The 22,406-nt window shown below is 49.5% G+C and overlaps 1 protein-coding gene and 1 long non-coding RNA gene across 2 annotated transcripts; one reads left to right on the forward strand and one right to left on the reverse strand.

The window, feature by feature from the left end:
- Nucleotides 1-437: 437 nt before the first annotated feature.
- Nucleotides 438-14,399, reverse strand: UQCC2 (ubiquinol-cytochrome c reductase complex assembly factor 2). Its single transcript, XM_060615219.3, has 4 exons — nt 14,222-14,399; nt 4,307-4,381; nt 3,331-3,400; nt 438-619 (listed from the first exon to the last, which is right to left on the reverse strand). The coding sequence occupies exons 1-4, from the start codon at nt 14,357-14,359 to the stop codon at nt 492-494; spliced, it is 411 nt and encodes a 136-aa protein (XP_060471202.1). The 5' UTR covers nt 14,360-14,399; the 3' UTR covers nt 438-491.
- Nucleotides 14,157-17,954, forward strand: LOC132666940 (uncharacterized). Its single transcript, XR_009604907.2, has 3 exons — nt 14,157-14,269; nt 17,246-17,297; nt 17,579-17,954. It is a non-coding gene; the product is annotated as an uncharacterized LOC132666940 (long non-coding RNA).
- Nucleotides 17,955-22,406: the final 4,452 nt, after the last annotated feature.

The following is a 22,406-nucleotide window of genomic DNA, read 5'->3' on the forward strand; positions in this document are numbered from 1 at the left end:
TCAGGGGCAGAGGACCGGATCCATCCTTCTGAGTCAGTGCGAATGACGGCCAAGCAGCCTCTTCTCATCTCTTGGCCACACCACCTCCTGCTTTCTGTTTGCAACAGGATGCCTTCTTCAATGTTTACCGCTATTTTTGGCTATCCCCCAGGAACTCCAACAAAAGGGAGCCTGAGAATCCTGCCAGGAGCCAGCAGATCCCCCCTGGCAGGTGGGGCTCCTGGGGCTGCACAGGAAGCACCTTGCCCAGAGGCCCTGTCACCTTCCCTTCTCAGGCCCAGACGGAGACCCGCATTTCCTCTCCTCTGGAGACTTCCCTACCCTGACCGGCGGGTGGGGGTGGACGCTCCATGGCATCCCTTCTCAGGCAGAAGCTTTCTTTAGAGCAGCAATGGCTTTCTTTCTGTGAAGGCTGGGTGAGATTCCTGAACCGTGAGGATGGGGAAATCAGGGCAGTTTTATTTATGATGGCGATGTACAAGACTCCACGCTTAGGTGCGCGGGCGAGATAAGGACCGGGCCCAGGCCTTCTGCTTCTCCTCGGGATTCCTGGGGGCAAACTTCTCCTGCAGCTTCTTCCACATGCCTTTATTCATTTCCTTAAATTCTTCTAGGGTGTCTGCAAAAGGGGAAGACAAAAAATAAATAAAGAGACTGAAGTCTACAATATGAATATGTAAATTGGCCCCATCCGAGCACACCCTGATTTTTACACAGTATGTTCCTGAAAGAGGGAAGCGTGGCCCCCAACTTCTGATAAGCAAATCAAGACAGGGTGACAGAAAAATAACTCGTGTGGATGCAGCATTTGTGCAGCAGGCACCACATGAACATCCTGCCCCTTCCAGTGGTCTCCACCCGGTGCCAGAGAACAGCAAAGAAATGGTATTGCCCTTGTCAGTGACATGACCCATGGCCCTTAGACTTTCTCTCAAAACTTGGCCTGTAACACACAGACCATACTGTCTCCACTTCTCAGATGTAGAAATGAAGGCGGAAGGAGGTTAGGTAAGTTGCTCAGGTCGCACAGCCAGGAAGTGGTGGAGGTGGGATTTGAAGCTCTGCATCACATCCAGTGGAGCTGAAGAGGCACTGGGGAAGGAGATGGACTGGGGTCCCCACCGATCACTTCCTCTCTGGGAAACAAGTGATTTAACCCTCTTAGCCTCGGGCTCCTCATCTGTAAGGTGGAGATAAAAACGCCTGCCTCAAAAGTTCCAGACTAAAGGAAATAATAGAGGAATTTCCCTGGCAGCTGGCCCACACTCAAGAAGAGGCGGCAGTCTTCATAGCTATGAAGGCAGCAGGGAGCCAGTGAGAGCTGGTGAGGCCCTTGTGTAAGAACACAAACACACACACGCTCACACTCACGCTCACGCCCCAAAGGAATCAAAACCAGCTTTCTCAGTCCTGGCACTATTGACATTTTGGGCCAGACAGTCCTTTGCTGTGGGGCTGACCTGCGCGTTGTAGGATGTTTAGCAGCAACCTGGCCTCTACCCACTAGATGTCAGTAGCAGCCCCCATACCCGGCCCCTAGCTGTGACGTCTGAAAATGTCTCCAGACATCGTCCACGCGGGACTGTGGCAGTTTTGCCCCCAGTGGAGAACCAACAACTGGTCTAAAGTCTCTCCAGGGCTAAAGTTCTATGACACCTAATTTTACCTGTATTTTAAATTTAGATTTTCACATAATCTTGTTTAAATTTCATAGCCTAGATTTTCATCAGTTAGCAAAACTTCTAGAGAAAAAAGAACAGCTCTTCTGAACAAAAAGGCAGCTTACGTTTATTGTCAGTGTGCTCTTGACTAAGTCAGGACATATGCTATACCTCAGCCACGAGCCCAACATCCCACCCTGAAATCTTTCCAGGTTTTCTCGTGGGCGTGAAGTGGGATGCTGGGCGGCCCCTGTCCACTCACAAGCCACAAGGCCTCTTTTAGAGTCTCCCATGGCCCCAAGCCCAGGTGAACATGCTTGGGACCCAGACCTCGGTCACATTTCAGACTCGCTAGGCCCTCAAACACTGCAAGGTGTATTCTTGCCCTGTCAGAGGAAACAATCAGTAAGCCCGTGCCACACGGTCGCAACAAAAATAGGAGGCTTACTGTGAAAACGAACCATCAGCAGGTTTGCTGGAGCTGAACTTCTGGCCAGAACAAGCCGCAGCACAGGCCAGTGGTGGGGAGTCTTCCGTGCCCCCCTCGTCTGCTGCAGCCTGCTCTCCCCCAACTCACACAGGTGTCCGGGGGCCAACAAGAAGGTGGAGGCTGGGCCTCTGGAACTTATTTCCATTCTAGTTTCAAGTCCAAAGTTTGCTCAAACCCTTTAGGGCCCTCAGAGTGACCCTGTGCACCAATACTGGTAACTGCATGGGCCCAGAAACATGGGAATAATTTTATGTGTACATTTGAAAAAACTGTCGATAAAGGAATTCCGCCTGGCCAAACTATCCTTACCCCGGTTTTCCAGAGTACTGTAACAAAAAATAGGATCAGAGTTGACACACAATAGCAGGTGATACCACCAGGTTTTATCTGTTCAGAAGGTAAGAGTTCTCTGGAAGGCCAAATCCCCAAAACTTGGTTGCTGAAAGGCTGCCAGAGGATTAGGAGAGAGAAATTTCTAGAGTACCCAAAGGCAAATGTTTCAGGGCCATGCCCTTGCAGAAAAGGTTAGCCTATTTTTGTATAGGGTATCCTTGGCAATAAAAATAGTAATTTTCCAGAACCTGCCTACATCAACCCAGGCTCCCCCTGCCACTCCCCCCATCTCCCTGTCCAGTGACAATGGAGGTGGGGAAGTAAGGAGGGGATGGGCTAGGTAGGGTATTTCCTTTCTGTTAATCGAGGTCTGTCAACAACTCCCAAACACACCTAGTTAAACCCATATCTAACCCACAAACCATGTCCCCTGGGTCAGATAACTCTCAGACGGATATCCCCATACAAGTGTATTGAATGGCTTTTTGTTTTAATTAAAACCCTCATTGTTTATAAAGCCCCCTTAGGACCATAAAAATAAAATTATTTTCCTTCCATCTTGATTTCAACTACTTCCATTTGGCAAATACGTATTCCCCGGTTCCCTGCTGCGCGCTTTGAATTTAAAAGCTCTGAAGATGGATTTTCTTTTTTAAATAATACCTTTGACCTTCTCCATATTTTACGGCCAAAAAGCATGAGCCCCGAAGCTTCAGAATTTCCTCTGGGCTATTCCACAAGAATTTCCATCAAGCAGAGCGGTCTTAGTAGACAATTCCCCTTGGCTGCTCAAACTCAAAGAATCATTTGTAAACCAACCAGAAAGGGCAGCTGTGCTGTCAATACCTGTGGACAGGATCAGCTTGTACTCTTCCACGGACAGGCCACTGAAGCTCGTGTCTCTGGGGCGAGGGTACTGGTCATACGGGCCAGAGAGGAGAGAGACGGTGGGGGAGAGATTAGTTTTGCAGCACAACCTGAGACCTGATGATCCTGGGGGGAAGCCTTGCTCTCCCGGCAAAGTTCACCAGCCTGGGCCTTGGGAAGCCAGAGACCGGGCTGGGAGAAGAGCAGCGCCACCTAGAGGTCAAAGACTTGGCCTCGCTTGAGCGTACGCAAGAATCCTCTTGAAATGTAGCCTGTGATTCAGGAGGTCTGGGTGTGGCCCATGATTCTGCATTTCTTCTTCTTTTTTTGTTTTAATTTTATTTTTTTTTAATTTACATCCAAATTACTTGGCATATAAGATCCTGCATTTTTAACCTGCTCCCAGGTGGCGCCGGTGCTGCTGCTCACGGACCACACTCTCAGTTATGAGGATTTAGAAGAAATCCCTTTTCCCTGTAGGCTAGGCATTTGGCTGTGTATATTTCTGGAGTCACTTGAACACATTTTTCAGGCTTGGGAAAAACCACACTAAGTGGAATTTGACAGTAATCATGTCAGGGCTGAGGAAAAGCCCAGCTTTGTCTGACAGGACTTTCCCAAAGCACCCAACTTTATCACCGGAGTGTGGGGAAGTACCAGTTCCATCAGAGTAGATGCGAAAATATGTGTAAGACCCAACGGTTGTCAGATACACCCTGGGCACGCACTGGCATATAAAACACATGGCCTTTATTCGAAATTATAAATAGCTTTTATTTAGGTGACCTAAAAGCCTCTACCAGGCGCCTTTGTTGGCTTGCTTGAAATTACTGGTTACATCTGAAAGTAGCAAAACCACGATCCTTTACAAAGGATTGTATAATCAGATTTTCACTCACTCTCATTGGTCATTTCCAGTCCGAGGGCTGGGGATATAAAAGACTGGCCCACTCACCTTGTGTTTGTAATAGTTTGAATGGAGTCGTGCTAAGCTCTCATACATCTGATCACAGGCCTCAGGCTCAGCGATCTGAAAAACAAAGAACCCCCCAAGGAAGTAGGCAAATAAGCCCCGCCTCTCACGCCGTGTCTGCACCTCTGGGTAGGACCCCGCTTACAGAAGGCTTTCCGCACTGGCTTCTTCACTCCATGGGAGGCAAACCTGGCCTACAGCTCCAGCTATTAGAAAGCTATTAGAAATCACCTTTTTGTAATGGCTCCACCTCACCAACTCCCCAACCTGCAGAAAAACTCCATCCATCAACTGGCATCTGGGACCTGTGTACCCCCACACCGGCTGCAGTGGGATGCACCACAATCAAAATAGATGATCAGAAGGGTGGATCTCATGACAGGGAGTGGTGGTGGAGAGTGTGGGCTCCAAGGAACCAGAGGAGGGGGAGTTCCCGTGCTCAGTGTATGGTGGAAGTGACACTAAGCTGGGTTCTGGAGGATGCAAAGGAATTGGGGAGCAGAAGGGAGAGCTGAGAGGCCTTCCGGGTGGGGGGATGGTGTGAGCAAGAGGAGGCAGGAATGCTATCTATGCTTCAGACCAGACCAATCTGGCTGAGGGCCCGAATATGCAGTAAGAACCTGGGTGGGAGAAGGAGCTTTTTGAGTTAAACCTTCAATATGAAATGTATTAAATATTCTTTTAGGAAAGGCAAAAAAGAAAAAAGAAAATCGTCTGAGCGCTCATCTGTGGTGAGCCGCTGCAATTTTATAAGGAAAGAAACATGAAGAAGGCAGTATTTTAAGATGAGACAGTTGAATTGAGGAGAACCAAGAGGGAGAGTCCAATTAAGTGCCGCTGGAAAGGATAGGGCCCGAACACTGAGGCCTTGTGAATAGAGAGGGGAAAAAAACAAGAAATACCCTTGGTGCCCCTGCTGGAAATTCCAGGAAAGACGGGCCCGTGCAGATGCGAAGTGTTTTTTCCCCTTTCATACCTCTTTTTAGTTTTCCCTTCCTTCTGCTCTTGCTATTATTTATCTACAGTTCCTTATATTACTCTGCCAAGAATTCTGAAACCTCCCCAGAAAAACAAAACAAAAACAAAACTTTCACTTTTATGTTTTTTCCCCAGAATTCAAATGATGGATTTTTCCAACTTAAATCCTTTCTCGAAGAAGGCAAAGCACAAATAAATCAGTAGTTAAGCGTTTTAATAAGGCAGCTCTGCTTCTGCCTCTGTGCGCGTGTCAAATGAGGTCTCCACTTTATTGCCAACAAAAAAGACGATCCATCACTTAGTTTAATTTGATCCAACCCCGGGTTCAGGCCACTCATCACGAGAATGCCCAGGTAGCCACATCAGAAGAGAGAGGATTCTGGGCTGGGGAGGTAGCCAGTGTTCGCTGAATAATGATCAAAGTCTTTCTTTGAGTGGATTGGCGCTGAGGGAAGGACAGAAAGAATGGATGGGGAAATGTGCTACCAGAGATCGCGTTCTGACCCCTGCAGGGCAGCGCTTCCAGGGAAAAGTCCAGCTGGAGCAGAATTCTGCAGGATGCACTTTGGAGGAAAGCACATGGAACATCCTGGCTTCAGCAGAGCACGTGCGACCAAGAGCTAACACGGAAGGTAGGGGAACAGAAGGTACATGACACAAAAGGAATGAGAACAATGCCAGCACAAAGTTTTGAAGAATATTCTGTCAATTATCAAAAGAAAATCACGCATTTCATCTTTTGCTTGCTGTCTTCGTTCTTGGGAGGATGAGTTCACTTACACATGTAAAGATCGCACACCGAGAACCCGCGGTGTGCTCAGCCCTGTGTATGAGCAGGTCTCCGTGGCTGTGGAGAGCAGTAGGGTCACACTGCCTAGCTTTGAATCTTGGCTCCTTCACTTATCAGCTAGCTACAGGATGTTGGGCGAATCGTGCAATTCCCCCTGCCTCCCACACTTTAGAAAACATTTGCCACTAAGTCCGTAAGTAAATAAATATGTATGAATGAATGAATGAATAAATAAACAAACAAACAAATAAATAAATAAATGGGTTCAAGCCCCACATCGGGCTCTGTGCTGACAGCTCAGAGCCTGGAGCCTGCTTCGGATTCCGTGTCTCCCTCTCTGCCCCTCCCCTGCTCACACACGTGTGCACGCATGCTTCGAGAGAGATTTTCTCTCTTGAAAATAAATTTAAAAAATTATAAAGAAAACGTTTGCCACATTTGCTTTATCAGTCTCTCCATCTCTATGCATTTTCCTTCTGATCCATTTGATAGTAAGTTGGAGCACGATGCTCCTTTACTCCATAATATTTCAGTATGTTTCCTAAGAACAAGGACGTTCTTTTACATAACCACAGTTCAGTGATCAAATACGGGACATCTGACATTGATATGACACTTTTATCTAGTTCATCATCCATATTCCAATTCTGTCAATTGTCTCAGTAATACTCTTTACAGGAAAAAAAAATCTTTTTGGTCCAGGATCTCCTACTGCATTTATCTGTCGTGTATCTTTCTCCTTTCAGCTGGGATGGTTCCTCGTGCCTCGGCCTTTCTTTTGTCTTTCAAGCACTGACATTTTTGAAGCATACCCGCCAACTTAACCTTTCTTTTGAAAGAAAAGATAATAATAGCCCCTATTTCTGAGGGCGGTGTGAGGAAAAATGAGGTAATGCCTGGGTTGCTCTGAATTCGGGGCCTGGAACACTGATAAATGTGAGCGATTAGCTTTTGTTAATATTACTGGTAGTGAATAGCTGTAGAAGGAAGCACAGGCCTCTAGCTTGCAAACTACAAGAGGAAAGAGCAGAACAGTTCGGGACAAGCCTGGAGATAGATAATCCTGGTGACAGTGGCATGAAGGGTGCCGTGGACACTGCCGGGAAAGACTGGCCGGAGGGTCATGGCTACAGAAGGGAGTGGGGGTTTTCCAGGCCCAGGGCAGGCTTAAGCACATGTCCAGGGAAAAGGCAGTGATGGCATTCTTGGTGGATCAGTGATGCCAGTGTGATGGCTGGGGCGTGGCTAGAGACGGAGTAACATAGGCAGGGAAAATCGCCGCACCTGACCGAACCACCGGCTCTGACCTGTGGCTCTTGGCGGTCACCAAGCATTCCGCGGTCAGCTCGCCGGGGATGAAACACCAACCCTCGGTTTCTGCCAAGTGAGCAGTCATCTGTCACACTTATTCTTCACCTGGTGGCCGCCCATCTGGACCTTCCCCTCTTACCGCCATCCGACCACCTTCCCACCCAAGTGGAGGAAAGGGGTTCCCACCTTGGACTTGCCCTCCTCGGCCACCAACACAGCGCTTCCTGATCAAACCCCCATTCTGACCAGATCCTCACCCTCCAAAATCTTGCCCACGCAAGCTCCCCTCCTGCTGCTCCTCCAACTTCTCTAACCATGAGAATTTGCTACAGGGCTACTCAGCTACCTCCTACCACATACACCCTCAAGTGGGTGACAGGTGTCCTCTCCCTTCCTGTCCTTTCCCTTCTTTGAAAGGGCAGAGGAAGGGCACAGGAGGAGGCTGAGGTCACCCTTGCAGAGCACTGCTCCTGGGAGGGCAAAGAACACAGGGACTGAGTGCAAACAACAAAGGGATCCTCTGAGTTTTTTCCATCTCTTAAAATTCCTTCAGTAGTAAAGACACAGTCTCCTAGATATTTTACATAATGCCTAGTGCTCCATTAACGATACAAGAAGGAACCAAACACCTGACAATAACCACCAAAAAATGAACTTGTCACCCAACTTCTGATTTGAAGTCAGATGTCTCTATCAGGCTGTAAAAGTGGCTTGACGGAGGCGATGAGAACTAGGTATGCCAACTTCTGGCCAGATGTTACTGCTTAAGGAGAGAAGTGGCCATGGCCAACTCTGGGTCCCAGGCACAGCCAACCCAAGCTCAGCAATTAAAAAAGTCTCAGTTACTGCTCAAAAGATTATCGAGAAATATCTTTCTAATTCCAGAAGCCTGGCCACACTTGTACATCGTACACTTTTATTCACAGATGTCAGCACAAACATTTCTGAATTTTGAAATATACAGTTTTCCTGATGAAATGTACTGTGCACTTTTAGAAATATTCTTATAGACAAGCTTTAAATTACCTGATTTTGCATTCACACCTAATGAGATTACAGACATTTTAGGACTAATAGCAGCTCTGGGTTTGAGAAAGGCAGCAGTGGGACATTATGAAAAATTCAGCTCTGCTCCCTAAATGTGAATAAAATAGATGTGCAACTGACACAGTGTCCTTTATGGCTCTATTTTTGCTCCTTTTGCATTTCCCCTGCTCAGTCGTCAGTGTATTTCTCTTTACCATATTAAACTTTTATACATACAAATCTACATCAGTGCCGCAGGCACTGATTTCGATTTTCAAAATTGAATTTTGGGTGGTGACTGCAATTGGTACACACGGCGGCCCTGATTCTAGTCACACAAAGGGACGCATAAGCACTTTTGGGAAAGGGTGTCGCAAATTGCTTTGCTAATTAAGGTAGAGCTGGATTCAGTCCAGGAGGATCTATGAAGAAAGGTTTTCATGGCTTGGTAATGAACTTCTGAAATGAGTTCATTCCGTTATGGGAGCCTATTCCCTTCAGTTGCAAATCTATTTCTTGAGCACCTACTATGCAGAATGCTCTGCTAGGGGCTGTGAGGGGACATAAAGACCCAGCCTCGGCCTTGGAGAAGTTGGCAATCATGCTGAGGAGACAAGACATGCGCTCATTAAAAATCAAACATGGCTCCGGGGTAGCGTGTAACTGAGAGCCAGAGTTAACGGGAAATCAGAGGTGGGAGCGGGTCGCCAGGCTTGGCTAACAGGGCAGGTGTGGCAGGGGTCTCAAGTTTCACCGCGGGTGACAAGGATGCATGGGTCAAAGACAAGCAGGGTCTTAAGCTGAGCCACCACAGGAGGGCCTGGGAAGGCAGCAAACCTTGGCAAGCCTTGTGTGTTTGGGGGGCGGGGTCCACAGTGCACAAGATCCTCAAGGGTTAAGAACCACTTACGTCGTAGCCAATTTGGGAGGCAAGAGAAGACACCCTACGCCAGGGTACGGTGCTGGGGTGTGGTGCGAGGCAAAACTCAGGCTGGCGCCAAGGATCAGAGGACGGTGAAGGCCTCACAAACCTGCCTGCCACTTGTCCAGAGGGCAACAGGCAGACCCAAAGAGCTCTGAGTAAAGCGGAGACCCACTGAAAGTGGTCAGTAGTTTGTCCCCCACCGAGAAGCACCTGCATCCTTAACCAAGCACAGAAGACTGCCATCCCCAGGTCTAAACACTACCTCACCCCACTCTAGCTCCACCTGGACCTGGGAGAGGAGGAAAGATGGAGACGTCTGCATTCCGCCTCAGAGATGATTCTCCTCGTAACTCCTGTTTTGCAATGGGTTCAATATTGCAACTAAAAACAGCATGATCTGTCCTCAGCCCATTCCTCAAAAACCTGCCTTCGGGGGGCCCACATATGGGCCAGGCAGCGCTGAGGCAGCGTCACCCCTGCCAGCACATGCCAGGAAGCTGGGAGCCAGCTCCTGGCCACACAGGAATGCCGAAGACCCGGGCTCCGCTGGATGACCGAGAAAACAGAATTCTATACACACTTTCACATTCTCCTCTGAGAACTGGAACTAGCATTCCCATTACTGCAAGCCTGAGAACACAGTTCAACTTTTTTCCAAACGAGGCGGGTATGGTATCAACCTGGACATAATACAAGAACTCACTGGTGGGTAAGCCCCTTCCCGGATGGCTGCATCTCCGGGCTGTTCCTCACAGCTGTGCCCCACACTGGATTAGTGGGTGCTGGTGTGCAGTTGGGGAGCTTAAAGGAAGCTGCTTGGGTACCTAATGAACTCAGTAGAAGGATTTGCTCCTTTCCCTGTACTTAAGTGAACAATTACGGTTGTTTTGCCACCTTCCCCCACATTGAGGTTCTTTTATTAAGCTCTTGGTGCGGCAGGGTACGTGTTTCTTGAAGAAACTGTATTCAAAGGGGGCAAAGCCCATAACCATTAACTTTGAAAAAACTGTACAAAAGGACAGAGGGTGTAAGAGGCGTTGAGTGTGTTCCTGCTTCCCACCACACCTCCCTCTTGGTGGGTTTTGGGTGGACTGTGAGACTCCCCAAAGGGCATCCTGAGGTGGAATAAATGGAGGCGGTGCTTTCTGTACTCTGCTTTCAAGTCTGAAGGGCTTTTTTTTTTTGCCTTCCAGCGAGTCTGGCTCTCCTGCACTGCTGTCCCACCCGAGGGTCATCTTTCCTCCCATCCACAGTAGGGAGGTCATGGCCGGGGCAAAGAAAAGCAGGTGGGTAAACACAGGGAGGTATTTAATTCTTTGGCGAAACTGTCCATGGTCCAAAAAGGCTCGAGCAGGGCACGAGGGAAAAGGAGTGGCTTGATGTTTGTGGACCAAGGGGACTTTCTAACAAGAAAGAACTTGCGAGAAATGGCAGCTGAGGAAAGATCAGGGCCAGAACAGCTGGGTCTGCTGCTTACTTGTCTTGCCACCTAACTCCCATGGGACCCTGAGGAGGCTGTTTTATTTTTCTGGTTTTGTTTTCTCATCCGTAAAATGGGAATAAGCGATGGCTGCCTCAGTCAGCTGCACTAAGGATTAAATTAAATGAGATGATGCATGCACAATGTGCCAGGCATGTATTCAGTGTTATTGTTAAGACGCAGGAAGCCAAGAGGCCAAGAGGACTGCCTGCCTCTCTCCTCTACAGGAACAAGGAGGCTGTGGACTAGAGCCGCCTCCCCCTCCCCCTCCAGTCCCTGTGTTTCTGGCAACTGGCATAACCAAGGAGAAACTCCACACCAATCAGCCAACCGGGTCTAATGCCTGCTGCCGGCTGCCAGCTTAATGAAAAGTCTACCAGAACCACCTCTCTTTCTCAAGGTTTATAGATGACCCGCGGGCGTCAGCGGGAGCGACTCACAGTGCTGTTCTCAATTCTGGCAAGGGGCTGCTCCCTCTAAAAATTATCACCAAGATTTACGAAGCCCAGGAGCATCCTCAGGTGACATCAGGATGAGGTACCATGACAGTGGTCCTGAGTAATGTGCTCGCTGCCATCATGATATACTGGGTTGCTCTACTAGGGATGCATTCATCAGCTGCTCCAGAACCATCAACAGAGCCATGACTTGCATCTAAAACCGTGACTCAAATTTGTGTGCGCCTTCGACTGATTAGAACTATCTCCCCAAGTGATGACAAAGGATGACAACTCCAAAAGAGAAAGCTCTACCCTCTTCCTCTGGCTCCTCTTACACTAAGTCAAGTAGGCGAACATCACACTTCCTCCCCAAGGCTCCAGCCTCTGTCAGCCTCACTGCTGGCTGGTTTTACCACTTGGATTTCAGTAGCGTAAATTGCATATCTGCCCGGCTCTGTCTTGGCGGTAAGGACCAGGCTGTGTCCCTCTTCTGGAGTTCCCACAGTACCCCCCGCCCCCCTCTCGCACAGCAAGCTCTCAAATTAATTCTCACCACTCAGGACACAGAATTATTCCTTCTCTCTCTTCACTACTTCTGTCCATCTAGTTCTGCCACATCTGGAACCATATTCAAATGATTTTTACCTCATGAGCCATAACCAATCAGTCATTTATTTGTTTATCCAGACACTTACTGATTGTCTTTTATGTGTCAAGAACTATGCTAGACAGGGGAGAAAGATAAAAATGGCACCATCTCTTTTCTCAGGAAGCTCACACTAAAATGACGTAGGGAGCAGAATCCTAGAAAGTCTACGGAGTTTGCAGAGTTGGGGCGAGATACAGTTCTTGCTTTCAAGATCTTTATACGTCAGACCAGTGAAGACCGCTGTAAAAGGCGTGTCAGTGTAGTGCCCCACTCCTCACAAGCCCTGAACCAGACACTCCATCCATGCTCTCTACCCAATCTGGAATCTGATTTCAACGATGCCACTGGCCATGTTCCTGCTCCGTTAGGTGGGCTGGCTTGGCTCTGTGTTGGGCTAAGTTGCAAAAAAAAAACATGTCCTTGCTTTGATAGGTCTTGGCCAAGTTTGGCAAAAGTTCAGGTTGTGTGTTTATGTATCACATTTCCTCCCTCTGACCTCTTGCCTGAGCCCCAGGCTCAAATATCTCACTGACTACTTGACATTTCCACTTGGAGGTAAGTCCACTTGGCATCTCAAATTTAACATGTCTAACACCGAACTCAAGATGTTCTTCCCACACCCCACCTGTTCCTCATCTAGTCTTTCCCATCTTGATAAACGGCACCTCCTCCCACCCAGTTGCTCACGCCAAAAAAATCTAGGTGTTATCATTGGTTTCTCTTTTTTCCTTTACGTCACATCCACTATATTAGCAAGTCCTGTTGAAGCAACCTTCACTCTGCAAGCCGAATCTGGCCACTCCATCTCCTGTGCTGCTAACTTCATCCAAACCACCACTGTTTCTTGCCTTTTCTCTAGCCTCCTTGTTTTTTTTTTTAAACGTTTATTTATTTTTGAGAGAGACAGAAAGACATAGAATGCGAATGGGGGAGGGGCAGATCAAGAGAGGGACACAGAATCTGAAACAGGTTCCAGGCTCTGAGCTGTCAGCACAGAGCCCGACGCGGGGCCCGAACTCACCAACCGTGAGATCATGACCTGAGCCGAAGTTGGACGCTTAACCGGCTGAGCCACCCAGGCACCCCTGGCCTCCTTGTTTCTATCCTTGCCCCCTATAATTCATTCACCACACACAACCAGAATGATCTTTTAAAACAACTAAATTAGGACACTCAAGTCTCCACAAACTTCGCCAATGGCTTCTCACTGGCCTTATGAGAAAATCCAACTCCTAGCCAGTGCCATTAAGACCCTACTGTGCCTGGCTCCTGTCCTCCTCTGACCTCAACTCTTAGCAAACTCCTTCCCACTCACTCCTCTTCGGCCACTCTGGCTTTCTTTCGGCTCCCTAACACATCAATCTGTTTCCCGCCTAGGACCTTTGCCTGGCATGCCCCTTCCCACCTAGTATCAGTTCAGCTCATCTTCCCTTATGTCTCATCTATGTGTCACCTCCGGAGCAAGTCCTCCTCTACCATAACTAATAGTACCCCTTTATCATGCTACTGTTTTACACCCAGCATAGTACTGATCTGGACTACTTTACATAGGTCTACTTCCTTATTGTGTCCCGAACTAGAATTTAAGCTTAAATTTCACGCTGAGATGCAGAGAGGACCTCATCCGTCTCCCCAGCACCTAGCACATGGTGGATGCTCAACGAAGATGTGCTTTATGAATGAGTCCCAGAGCTGCCGTCACACCAACCTGGAGGATAGCAAGAATCAGGTCTACTACTTACACACAGGGGCATGGGTTGAGGTCCCAAACCTGCTGCACGGGCTAACAGGGGCCCAGGTAGCACACAAAGGCTTAGCTCAGGCCCTACAGAGGTCCCGGAGGTTCAGCTCAACGTCAGTGCACAACACTGCGAGGTACCAGCACCGTGTCGGGGGAGCTATAAGCCTGCGACTGTCACTGTCTACGACTGCTGCTGTGTGTCTCAACCCTGGCTGCACCTTGAATCATCTGGAGAACTTTAAAAAATACTGAGGCCAAGGCCCCACCCCCCGTGGTTCTGATTCAGGATGGTCCCGGGCATCTAGACTTTTAAAAAGCTTTCTTCAGTCACTCCAAAATGCAGCCAGATGAGAGCATTGAATAAAAGGCTGGGTCGTCGCTCTCTGCAGTTCCCGGGGGGTACAGGAGGGTCCGCGCGCACGTGCGACCGGGGTGGGAAGGCGCGCGCATGCGTGAACACCTCGGCAAGCCGCTCGTTGGCCCCGTCCCTGCCTCGTCCTTTCCTCCCATCGCCCCAACCGCCTCCCCGCTGCAGGAGGACCCCACAGTCCGGTCACCTGGGTGTTCTCTCCCTCCCGAAAGGCCTGTGCCACCCGCTGCCGCAGGTAAGCGCCCAAGTCCCGGCCCCGTTTGGTCTCGTCCACTGGCCATTCCTCACAGAGCTTAAGGAAGCGCCGGTAGCGGCTGGCCGCCATTTTGGGCCCCGCTTGTCCCCGCCCTCATGGGAGGAGTCGGAACGGCCGGTGGCGCTTGCGCACTTAGGCTCTCCGGCTTCCCGAGGAGATGGGGTGGGTGGGAGGAACGAGCATGCGCGACTTCGCGGGCGCCCTGGCGCTCTCCGGATGGGGGCGCTGCTCTCCTGTCTCTGCTCGCGGAGCTAATTCAGCCTTCCTCCTCTTGGAGCCGGCCCAGCTCCCAGGGGCAAGTCAGACGCGGAGTACCCCAGGGACAGGTTTGCTTCTCTTTTTCAATGACTGCACAAGAGCCAGACTAAAAAACTTCCTCTGAGACCTCTGCTAATTTGCATAAACGAATACATTTGCATGTAAATACGGGTTGTTATTCGATGAAGATGTGTTTGAATTTAATCATGTAGCAGGCACAAGTTGTTCGCCTCCCCTTCTCTCTTCTCACAGCCCCTGTACCTGTCACTACCACTTGGTACTGCTCCTTAGCTTTTGTTCCTCTCTCCCAGCCATATTAGTATCCCTTCATAGCGCCCCCCTGCCCACACCAGGCACTTTTCCATGGGAGGCACAGATTTCCCAGCTTGAGTGAAGTCAGCTGGGTTGATTCAGCCTCGGAAACTTGTTTTACCAAGTCTTCTCTTTTACATCTCCAGCTGCAACATCATGTGGAATGTCATCATTTTTTCCTTTTCTTCTCTTTTTCTTTTTTTTAAGAGAGAGCGTGAGCAGGGGAGAGGGAGAGAGGGAGAGAGAAAGTGAATCCCAAGCCGGCTTTATGCTCAGCGCCGAGCCTGACAAGGGGCTCTGTCCATGGACCCTGGGATCATGACCTGAGCTGAAATCAAGAATCAGTCGGTCACTCAACCGACTGAGCAACCCAGGTGCACCCATCATTTTTCTTCCCAAGATAACCCCACCAGTTTCCTTAAGAAATCCTCAGCCCTGCTCTGTAGCTTCACTGTCCTGGCATTTAGCCAAGACCATCCTCTGCTTACAACACTCAGCTTCTCCGAACCTCTTTCTTCTTACCTGCCCACTTTGTGAAGGTGAACCCAGGAGACTCTTGCCTTCAAGGAGTAGAATGTGGAGTAGTGAATACGCAACCCAAAGTTCAAAGTCACGAGGGCCTTACTTGAAATGTTAGAGGATGCTGGGGAGTTTGGAGAAAGAAATAACTACTTCTAGCTGTTCGGGGGAGTGAGGGGAGAAAGATCGGAGATGGCTTCTGAAGGAGATGGCATTTGGGCTGGACCTTGAAGGCTGGTTAGAATTTGGATAAGTGGGAATGGAGGGACTTGAGCAGTAAGAGCCAGGCCTGGGGCAGAAATGGGAGAGAGAAGAGGAGGGAGGGGTGTAATTTGAGGAAAGATCAATGAATGATTTTAGCAAGGATCAGCTTTGAACTGTTCTGAAGGCCTTAAGAGTAAAGACCTATTGAACGAGAACCACTGGGGACCTGGGGTGTGCAATGCTCACTTGAGGTAAGTGAGTTCAGGGGGTGCCTACCTGAGGGTAGAAGAACTCAGGAGGAGTGGAAAAATGAGGCTTTCAGGGGCACCCTCACCTCGTTCCCGGTCCAACAGTACCTCCCTGCTCTCATCATCAGCTGTATTTATAGCCACATAGTTTTGATGGCCAACCCCAGGCCTAAAAGGTCAAGGATTGTATCTGTTTACTGTCAAGTTCCAGGCGCCTAGGGCTGTGCTGGGTGCCCAGAGGCCTTGTCCTTCTGCCTGAGGCCTGACCACAGCTGTGGCTTCGAAGAGCACATGGCTGGCTGACAGTGTCCTAGGAGGCAGGGTCTGAGGTCCCTGTTTCGTTCAGTGAGAGGAAGAGTAGCATTAGGTGGCATTAAATGGTTTTCACCCCACTTGAGGCGCAAGTGGAATGAGAGATGGAGAACAACTAGACATCTAGGAAACTCAAACCAATGTCTGCTTCTAAGGCTCTCCCTTCCCCATCACAATGTCTTCTAGGCAGGCTGTGGTTGCCCCTGGTTCAGACTGCTCTGCCCACCTCTCTTACCCCCACTGGAATCTTGTTGGGCTTGGTGGTTCAGTAGTGAGGCCTCGGAGTCTTATAGACCTGGGTTGGAATGTGGGCTTGTTCATTCATTCATTCATTCATTCAGGACTGTCTACACGATTTGTGGGGGACCATTACCAAATGAAAATGTAAAGTTCCTTGTTAAAATATTATTAAGAATTGTAAGACCATAACAGCAGAGCATTAAACCAAGTGTGGGGCTCTTCGGAGCGCAGGGCCCTGTGTGACTGCACAGCTCACACAGCCATGAAGCCAGTCCTGAGTTCCTTCCCCATGGTGCACAAGACGGGCGAGGGCGCGGCCTGGCTGACGCTCAGCTTGGTATCGTCCCAAAGCTGCTTCCACCTCCCTCCATTCTCCCCTCCGGATCTGTGGGTTTTACATTTAAGTCAGACGAGATGGGCAACAAACCGAACACATGTCCTATAACAATGAAAATAGTGCTTTTAAATGTGTTAAGTCATTTAATAAAGGAACAAGATAATTTCATATACAGTAAGTGCTAGGGAGAGATTCGAGGCAGGGTGCTGGGTCCACAGCGATTGGGGCAGGGGTGGGGTCTGGGTGGTCTGGAGGAGCCTGTATTTGAGAGAGACCGGAGTCACACGAGGGGCAGGAGTGGCTTCCAGGCACAGGAGCAGCAGAGGTCTTTGGAGCAGCCAACCTTGGGTGGGTTATTTAATCTCTCTGAGCTTCAGTTCTTTAAAAAATGGGAATTAAAGTGATAAAGTAACACTCACTGAGTATTTGCTGTGTGTCAGGCACACAGCAAACGCCTTACACAATATTGGCTATTTCGTCCTCATAATGGCGCTCAGAAGTACCACCATTGTCCCCATTTTACAGAGGTGGAGACTGAGGTACAGAGAGGATGAGGACTTGCCAAGGTCACTAGCTGGTAAGTGGCAAAACCTGGACTTGCACCCCAGCTGAGTGGCTTCCAGAGCCCCCGCTCCTACCCCCTCCATCAGGATGCCCCTTCCGGCCTCTCTGCAGTGTTACCGTGAACTGCATGTGTGGTGTGGTTCAGGACACACTGTAGTTTCCCGAGGGGCTTGGGTCCTCTCCAGTCTTGTTTTACCTGTGCCCTCCACCTTCTCATGCCTGTGGGTGGCTGGAGCCAGAGTCTGAGCTCATTGGCTTGTCAGTCACCCAGCGCCATTCTGGACACATTAATAGGCAACCGCCTGGAAGGTCACTTGGTTAGTGCCAGTCCTCGGAGAGTTGATGACCATTTTAACACCCACCTGCCGGCTGTCACTCACTCCACACCGAATGCGACCTCCCCTGGCTTCTTGAAAACCTCTACCAGGGCTGTGCCTCCTGATCCATTTGGAATGGGTATTTGGGCTCCATGGAGTCCCGGTTGCTCCTTATAGAAACCGGCACCACAGGGGGAGGAGAGGAGGGAGCGAGCGTTGCTTCAGTTTTTCAGGTTATAATGATCCCAGTAATTGAGACACCGAATTGCAGATTTAAATCGCTTGAAAGTAAAAATATCGTTTTGTAATGCCGGTGTTAATAATGTAAACATTAAAAACGAATTAAATACTTAGCTGTATTGTGGGGCACAATCGCCTGATTTTTCTTCCTTCAACTTATTCAACCAGAGAAAATGATTGGCTGCAATATGCAGATATGTTACCACCAAAAGTGGGTCTGGATTTGCTTGGGAGAAGTTAGTCACTTAATGCCCCTGCATAGAGGTGAGCCCGGGGAGGGTCGGGCTGGCAGTAGATTGCGGCCCTTTTCCGGAGGTGAGCTGTTTACCAAGATCGGCGGGTGTTTGAGGTGTGCTGGGGTAGGCCTCGGTGGGGTCCTAAATCACAGCCCAGCATACCTAGAGCCCCTCCGCTCTGTGGAGACGTCTGTCCTCTGCCCTGGGCCCTGCCTCCCTCCCTTCACTCTGCTCTAGTGGATGTCACCTCAGAGAGGTCCTCCCTGGCCCCCAGTTCAAGGAGTGGCCCTGCCACTCTTGGCCCCCGCAAAACACTAGTCACTATTCGACAGCAGGCCCTGGCGGTACAGTCATCTCTCATTAAACGATCTGAAGAGAACAGATGGCATTAGAGTACAGACCCGGGTCCCCTGGCCTGCCAGGCCCCACCTGACGCCCCTGTAAGATTCTTCTCTTGAGAGGTCTGAGGGAGAAGGGTGAAGGGCAAATCAGGAGCAGATCGATTTCTGGATTCAGATTAGCCCTCAAACTTCCTGTCCCTTTCCAGGGCAGCCTAGGAACAGAAGAGGGAAGTTCTGAGCGATGCCTAATGAAAAGGACCCAACCTGGCCACAAGTCAGCCTGGCCTGGCTGGTGCTCAACTTGGTATTGTCCCAGAGCTGCTTCCCCCTCCCTCCCTCCCTCCCCTCCAGTTCTTGGCACCCACGCCTTCATTTCAGCTCCTTCCCTCATCTTCTGTTTTCTGTTTTTGGCCACAGTGGATGCAGATTTAAATCAAAAGTCAGAAGTTTAGATCATTTTGAAGAGCTGCTGATGAGTGGCCTTGCTTGGCCATTTGTTTTATTAGACCGCTTCCTGCGCTTTCCAGCATGGGCTACAAGACTCCAGGCAGCTGGGAAGAGTGATGGGACTGCCAGGGTGCTGTCCAGAGGCCCAGGGCTTCCTGATGACATTGCATCATGGAAAAGCTGTAATAACACTGTCGCTTCCTCTTCAATCACACCGCGACGACAGAGGGAGGAGGCAGGGCTGGGTGACTGGCTCCCAGGCTGCCCTTGGCCCCCCTTGGTGGGGAGGTCAGGAGAAGGTTATTCCTCTGCATCACCTGTCTCGAGGACCCAGTGAGAGCTCCTGGGGGCAGATGAGGCAGCTGAGGTAGGGAGACGTGAACCAGGTCCACCAGCGCTCTGGGCTCACCCTCACTGTATGAGGACATGGCCAGGGGAAGGATCTGCTCAGGGCCCGCAGCTCTGGCACTGCCAGGCTCCTGTTGCCCCCTGTGCCCCCTTATGTGCTCTTTGTGTCTTTCTTTCTCCCTCCTTAAATCAGGTATCAATTTGACACGAGGATCCTGGAGGTTATAATAGAGACTGACCGGGGTCTCATCAAACCCGTTTCCAGGCACACAAACTACATCTCAGCCTGCTGGCATCTGGGCAGGGCCCATGCATGGCTGGTTCTTGCCTATGGAATGTGTGCATGCCTTCTCTGTGCTGTCTCACTCTTAGTCCTTGAGGCTGATTGAAGGTGGTGGTGTCACAAGATGAAAGGTCCCTGGATGACTGTGTGGAGCGGAGGCTCTCTGCTGACCAAACCTGATTGTAACATGAAGCTCCTGTTATTGGGGAGCGTTTGTTATAACGGTTAACCCACCCTGACTAATCCCTGTATGTTTCTCAGTTCAAGGGAGAAGAGCGCTCCCCAGCACCGGGAAAGGGAAGCCAGCCAGGAGGCCCTTCTGGGCTTCCTGCAAGAGGGAGCAATAGAGGTGGAAGGTTGGGAGGTCCTTCTCAGTCCTCAAGTGCTGGGCTTTCTCCAGGTCTATCTTTATCTCTCTTGGTACCTCTTCACATCAGCCCCTGTGGCCCACACCCTCTGCTGCTGTTCCCTGAGCAAAACCCTTGATTCCTATTCCCACACTCATCGATAATACCTGCCTTCTTAATCACCTCTCAGACTTGCCTCCCTTTCAAGGCACAGCACCTCCATGATCACCCCACATGGCAGTGAGCCCTAACTGCCTCTCCTCTCCTGGGTAGCACTCTGTATGGCTGAGCAAACGGCTCCCATGCCTTGTCGAAGCCGCCATGGTATTTTCATATGAGAGGCTTCACTTTCTTATGAAGTCATAAGGTTCTTAAGGATAACGACATGATCCTCACTCTTCCTTGTTTTCTACATCGGCCCTGGCACTGTGCTGTATGTACCAGGCACTCAGAAAGTATTTGTTGGATGGATGAATGGAAGGAAGGAAGGACAGATTAATGAAATCACAAACGAACGAGCTACTCAGCCAGATTTTCAAGTGTCTCTACCATCTGGGCTCACTCCACTTCTCTACTCTTCATTGTACTACTCCCAACCACAGAATCCTCATTCTGGATGGTTTGGCAGACTCGTGAGCATGCTGGACTTTTCCTTGCCTCCACTCAGCCAACCCCTTCCCTGTTCTTGTCACCCTTCAGCGCCCAGATGAAGTCTCACCTCCTCCGACAGTTTCTATGATGTGTGTTGTCTGTCAGCCGACCTCTTCAACTCTTAGGATTGATCATCTGCACCACACAGATGAATCCTCTGTATCATTGGGTACTGTCTTATGCGGTTTGTCGTCAGTTCATGTGTCTTATTCTTGCCCCCTCAACTAGAATCTATGCTCCCAAGAGCTGGATCTTCCCCAGTGCTTAGCAAAAAAGATGGACAGGGGAGAGCTTCTCAGGTCGGTGTACCCTTGCTGGTTACTAGATATTCAGGGCTCCCTCACCCCTCTTGCCATTTTAAAGTAAACTCCCATTGGAGATCAAATACATACATGGCCGCCATCTTCTCTACTTTCCGTGCCTCTCTGTTCTTCTCCTTCTGTCCGGGTTTACGGTGCTTGGGTTGACTCATTCAGCTGGGTCAGCAAAGCCTCATATACATTTCAGACAGCAGCGACCCCTGTGAGCCCAGTGGTCTGGGACGCACAGTCTAAAACCACTAGCCAACTTTGCCCCTTTCGACAAACTGCGCTTTTGTTGGTGACATCTTCAGGGGCAGGTGGGGATTTGGGCTGGGGCTTGAGTGATTGGTGGAGGAGGAAGAAGTCCTCATATGAAGGGTACTGTCAGATAAAGGAGTGACTAAAGGGAAGAAGGGTCATGTGGGCAGGAGCGAGCACAGCGATGGCAGCACAGTTAGTGACATGGGTGGCCAGCCCTAAAAGACTTGTATTCTAGCTGATCATCCCCCTCATCCTCAGGCAGGTCCCACAGCACCCAGGGCTGAGAACGGGGGCAGGAATCAGAAGCGAAGGCAGGGAGCTTTGGACTTGGTGAACCAGATTTTCAAGCAAGGAAGTGGCCTAGAAAAAGCAGCATTTAGGGCTCCATTTTGTCATTAGCAAATATTTAGTTTTCGGCTGACTTCCTTTTGCTACCCAACATACTTGGACTCACTTCTCCCACCATGGGTGCAAAGCATGCAAGTTAACACATCGTTACCTCAGCCAAACCTAATTAGGGAAGTTAACTTGCTTTGAAATCTATATAATGTATCCTAAAATTAAACAATGTTTTTTGTTTTTTTATCCAGGCCACTCTTTCCTTCTCTAAATGTGGATTTTGGAAAGTTGATGGTAATTAGCCACGAGAATACAGAAATTATTTAACTCTGTATTGTCTCAAGTTCAGATAAAAGGACCACCTACTTCCCAGGCCTGCTACCTGCCTTGTAGATGCATGGAAATATTGTATTAGCCACCATTTCCCACCCACGGATCCCCAAAGGATTGCAGGAAATCGGTGAACTGTTCTTGCTGTATACTCTAGTCAGCCATAAATTGGAACTTTCGTGCACTGTGATGATCAGAATAAACAAACAGAAAGGGTAATAAGGCGCACCAAATAATCACTGGTGACCTCAGCAATTTTATTAACAAATTTATTTCCCTAATTGGGTAACGTATCTTAGTGCTCGACTCAAGGGCATTGTAATAGGTTTCCACACTGCAGAAGAAGGAATTAATTAGAACTGTTTGCTCTTTGTTCCGTATTTACACTTGTCCACCAGTCTTGTAAACATTGCGCCTGGTTTCTTTGGCCCTCCAGGCTTCTCTCTTCTGACTCCCCCACCCCACCCCCAAAATAAATAAATAGAAAGCGGGGAGTGTAATGTAACATCAGTGGCTCATTCTTTTGTGCAATCCACCCCCACCTGGAAGCTGCATTTCATGGTTAGAGCCATTTTGTGGCCAGATTCTGGCAGAGTCATCACTTCCAATAGGTACCCGGAAGTCTAGAAAGAGACCCTTACCTCCACGGGAAACAATGGAGAACCTGGGGTCTTGATTTG

This window comes from Panthera onca, chromosome B2 (genome assembly GCF_046562875.1).
Source record: "Panthera onca isolate mPanOnc1 chromosome B2, mPanOnc1 haplotype 2, whole genome shotgun sequence".
Lineage (NCBI taxonomy): Eukaryota > Metazoa > Chordata > Mammalia > Carnivora > Felidae > Panthera > Panthera onca.

Coding starts and splice junctions, on each gene's coding strand:
- UQCC2 (XM_060615219.3), bottom strand. CDS start 14,359: ATGGCGGCCAGCCGCTACCGGCGCTTCCTTAAGCTCTGTGAGGAATGG. Junction 4,382..14,221: donor GGGAGGGAGAGAACACCCAG/GTGACCGGACTG, acceptor TTTGTTTTTCAG/ATCGCTGAGCCTGAGGCCTG. Junction 3,401..4,306: donor CAAACTATTACAAACACAAG/GTGAGTGGGCCA, acceptor CCGTATGACCAG/TACCCTCGCCCCAGAGACAC.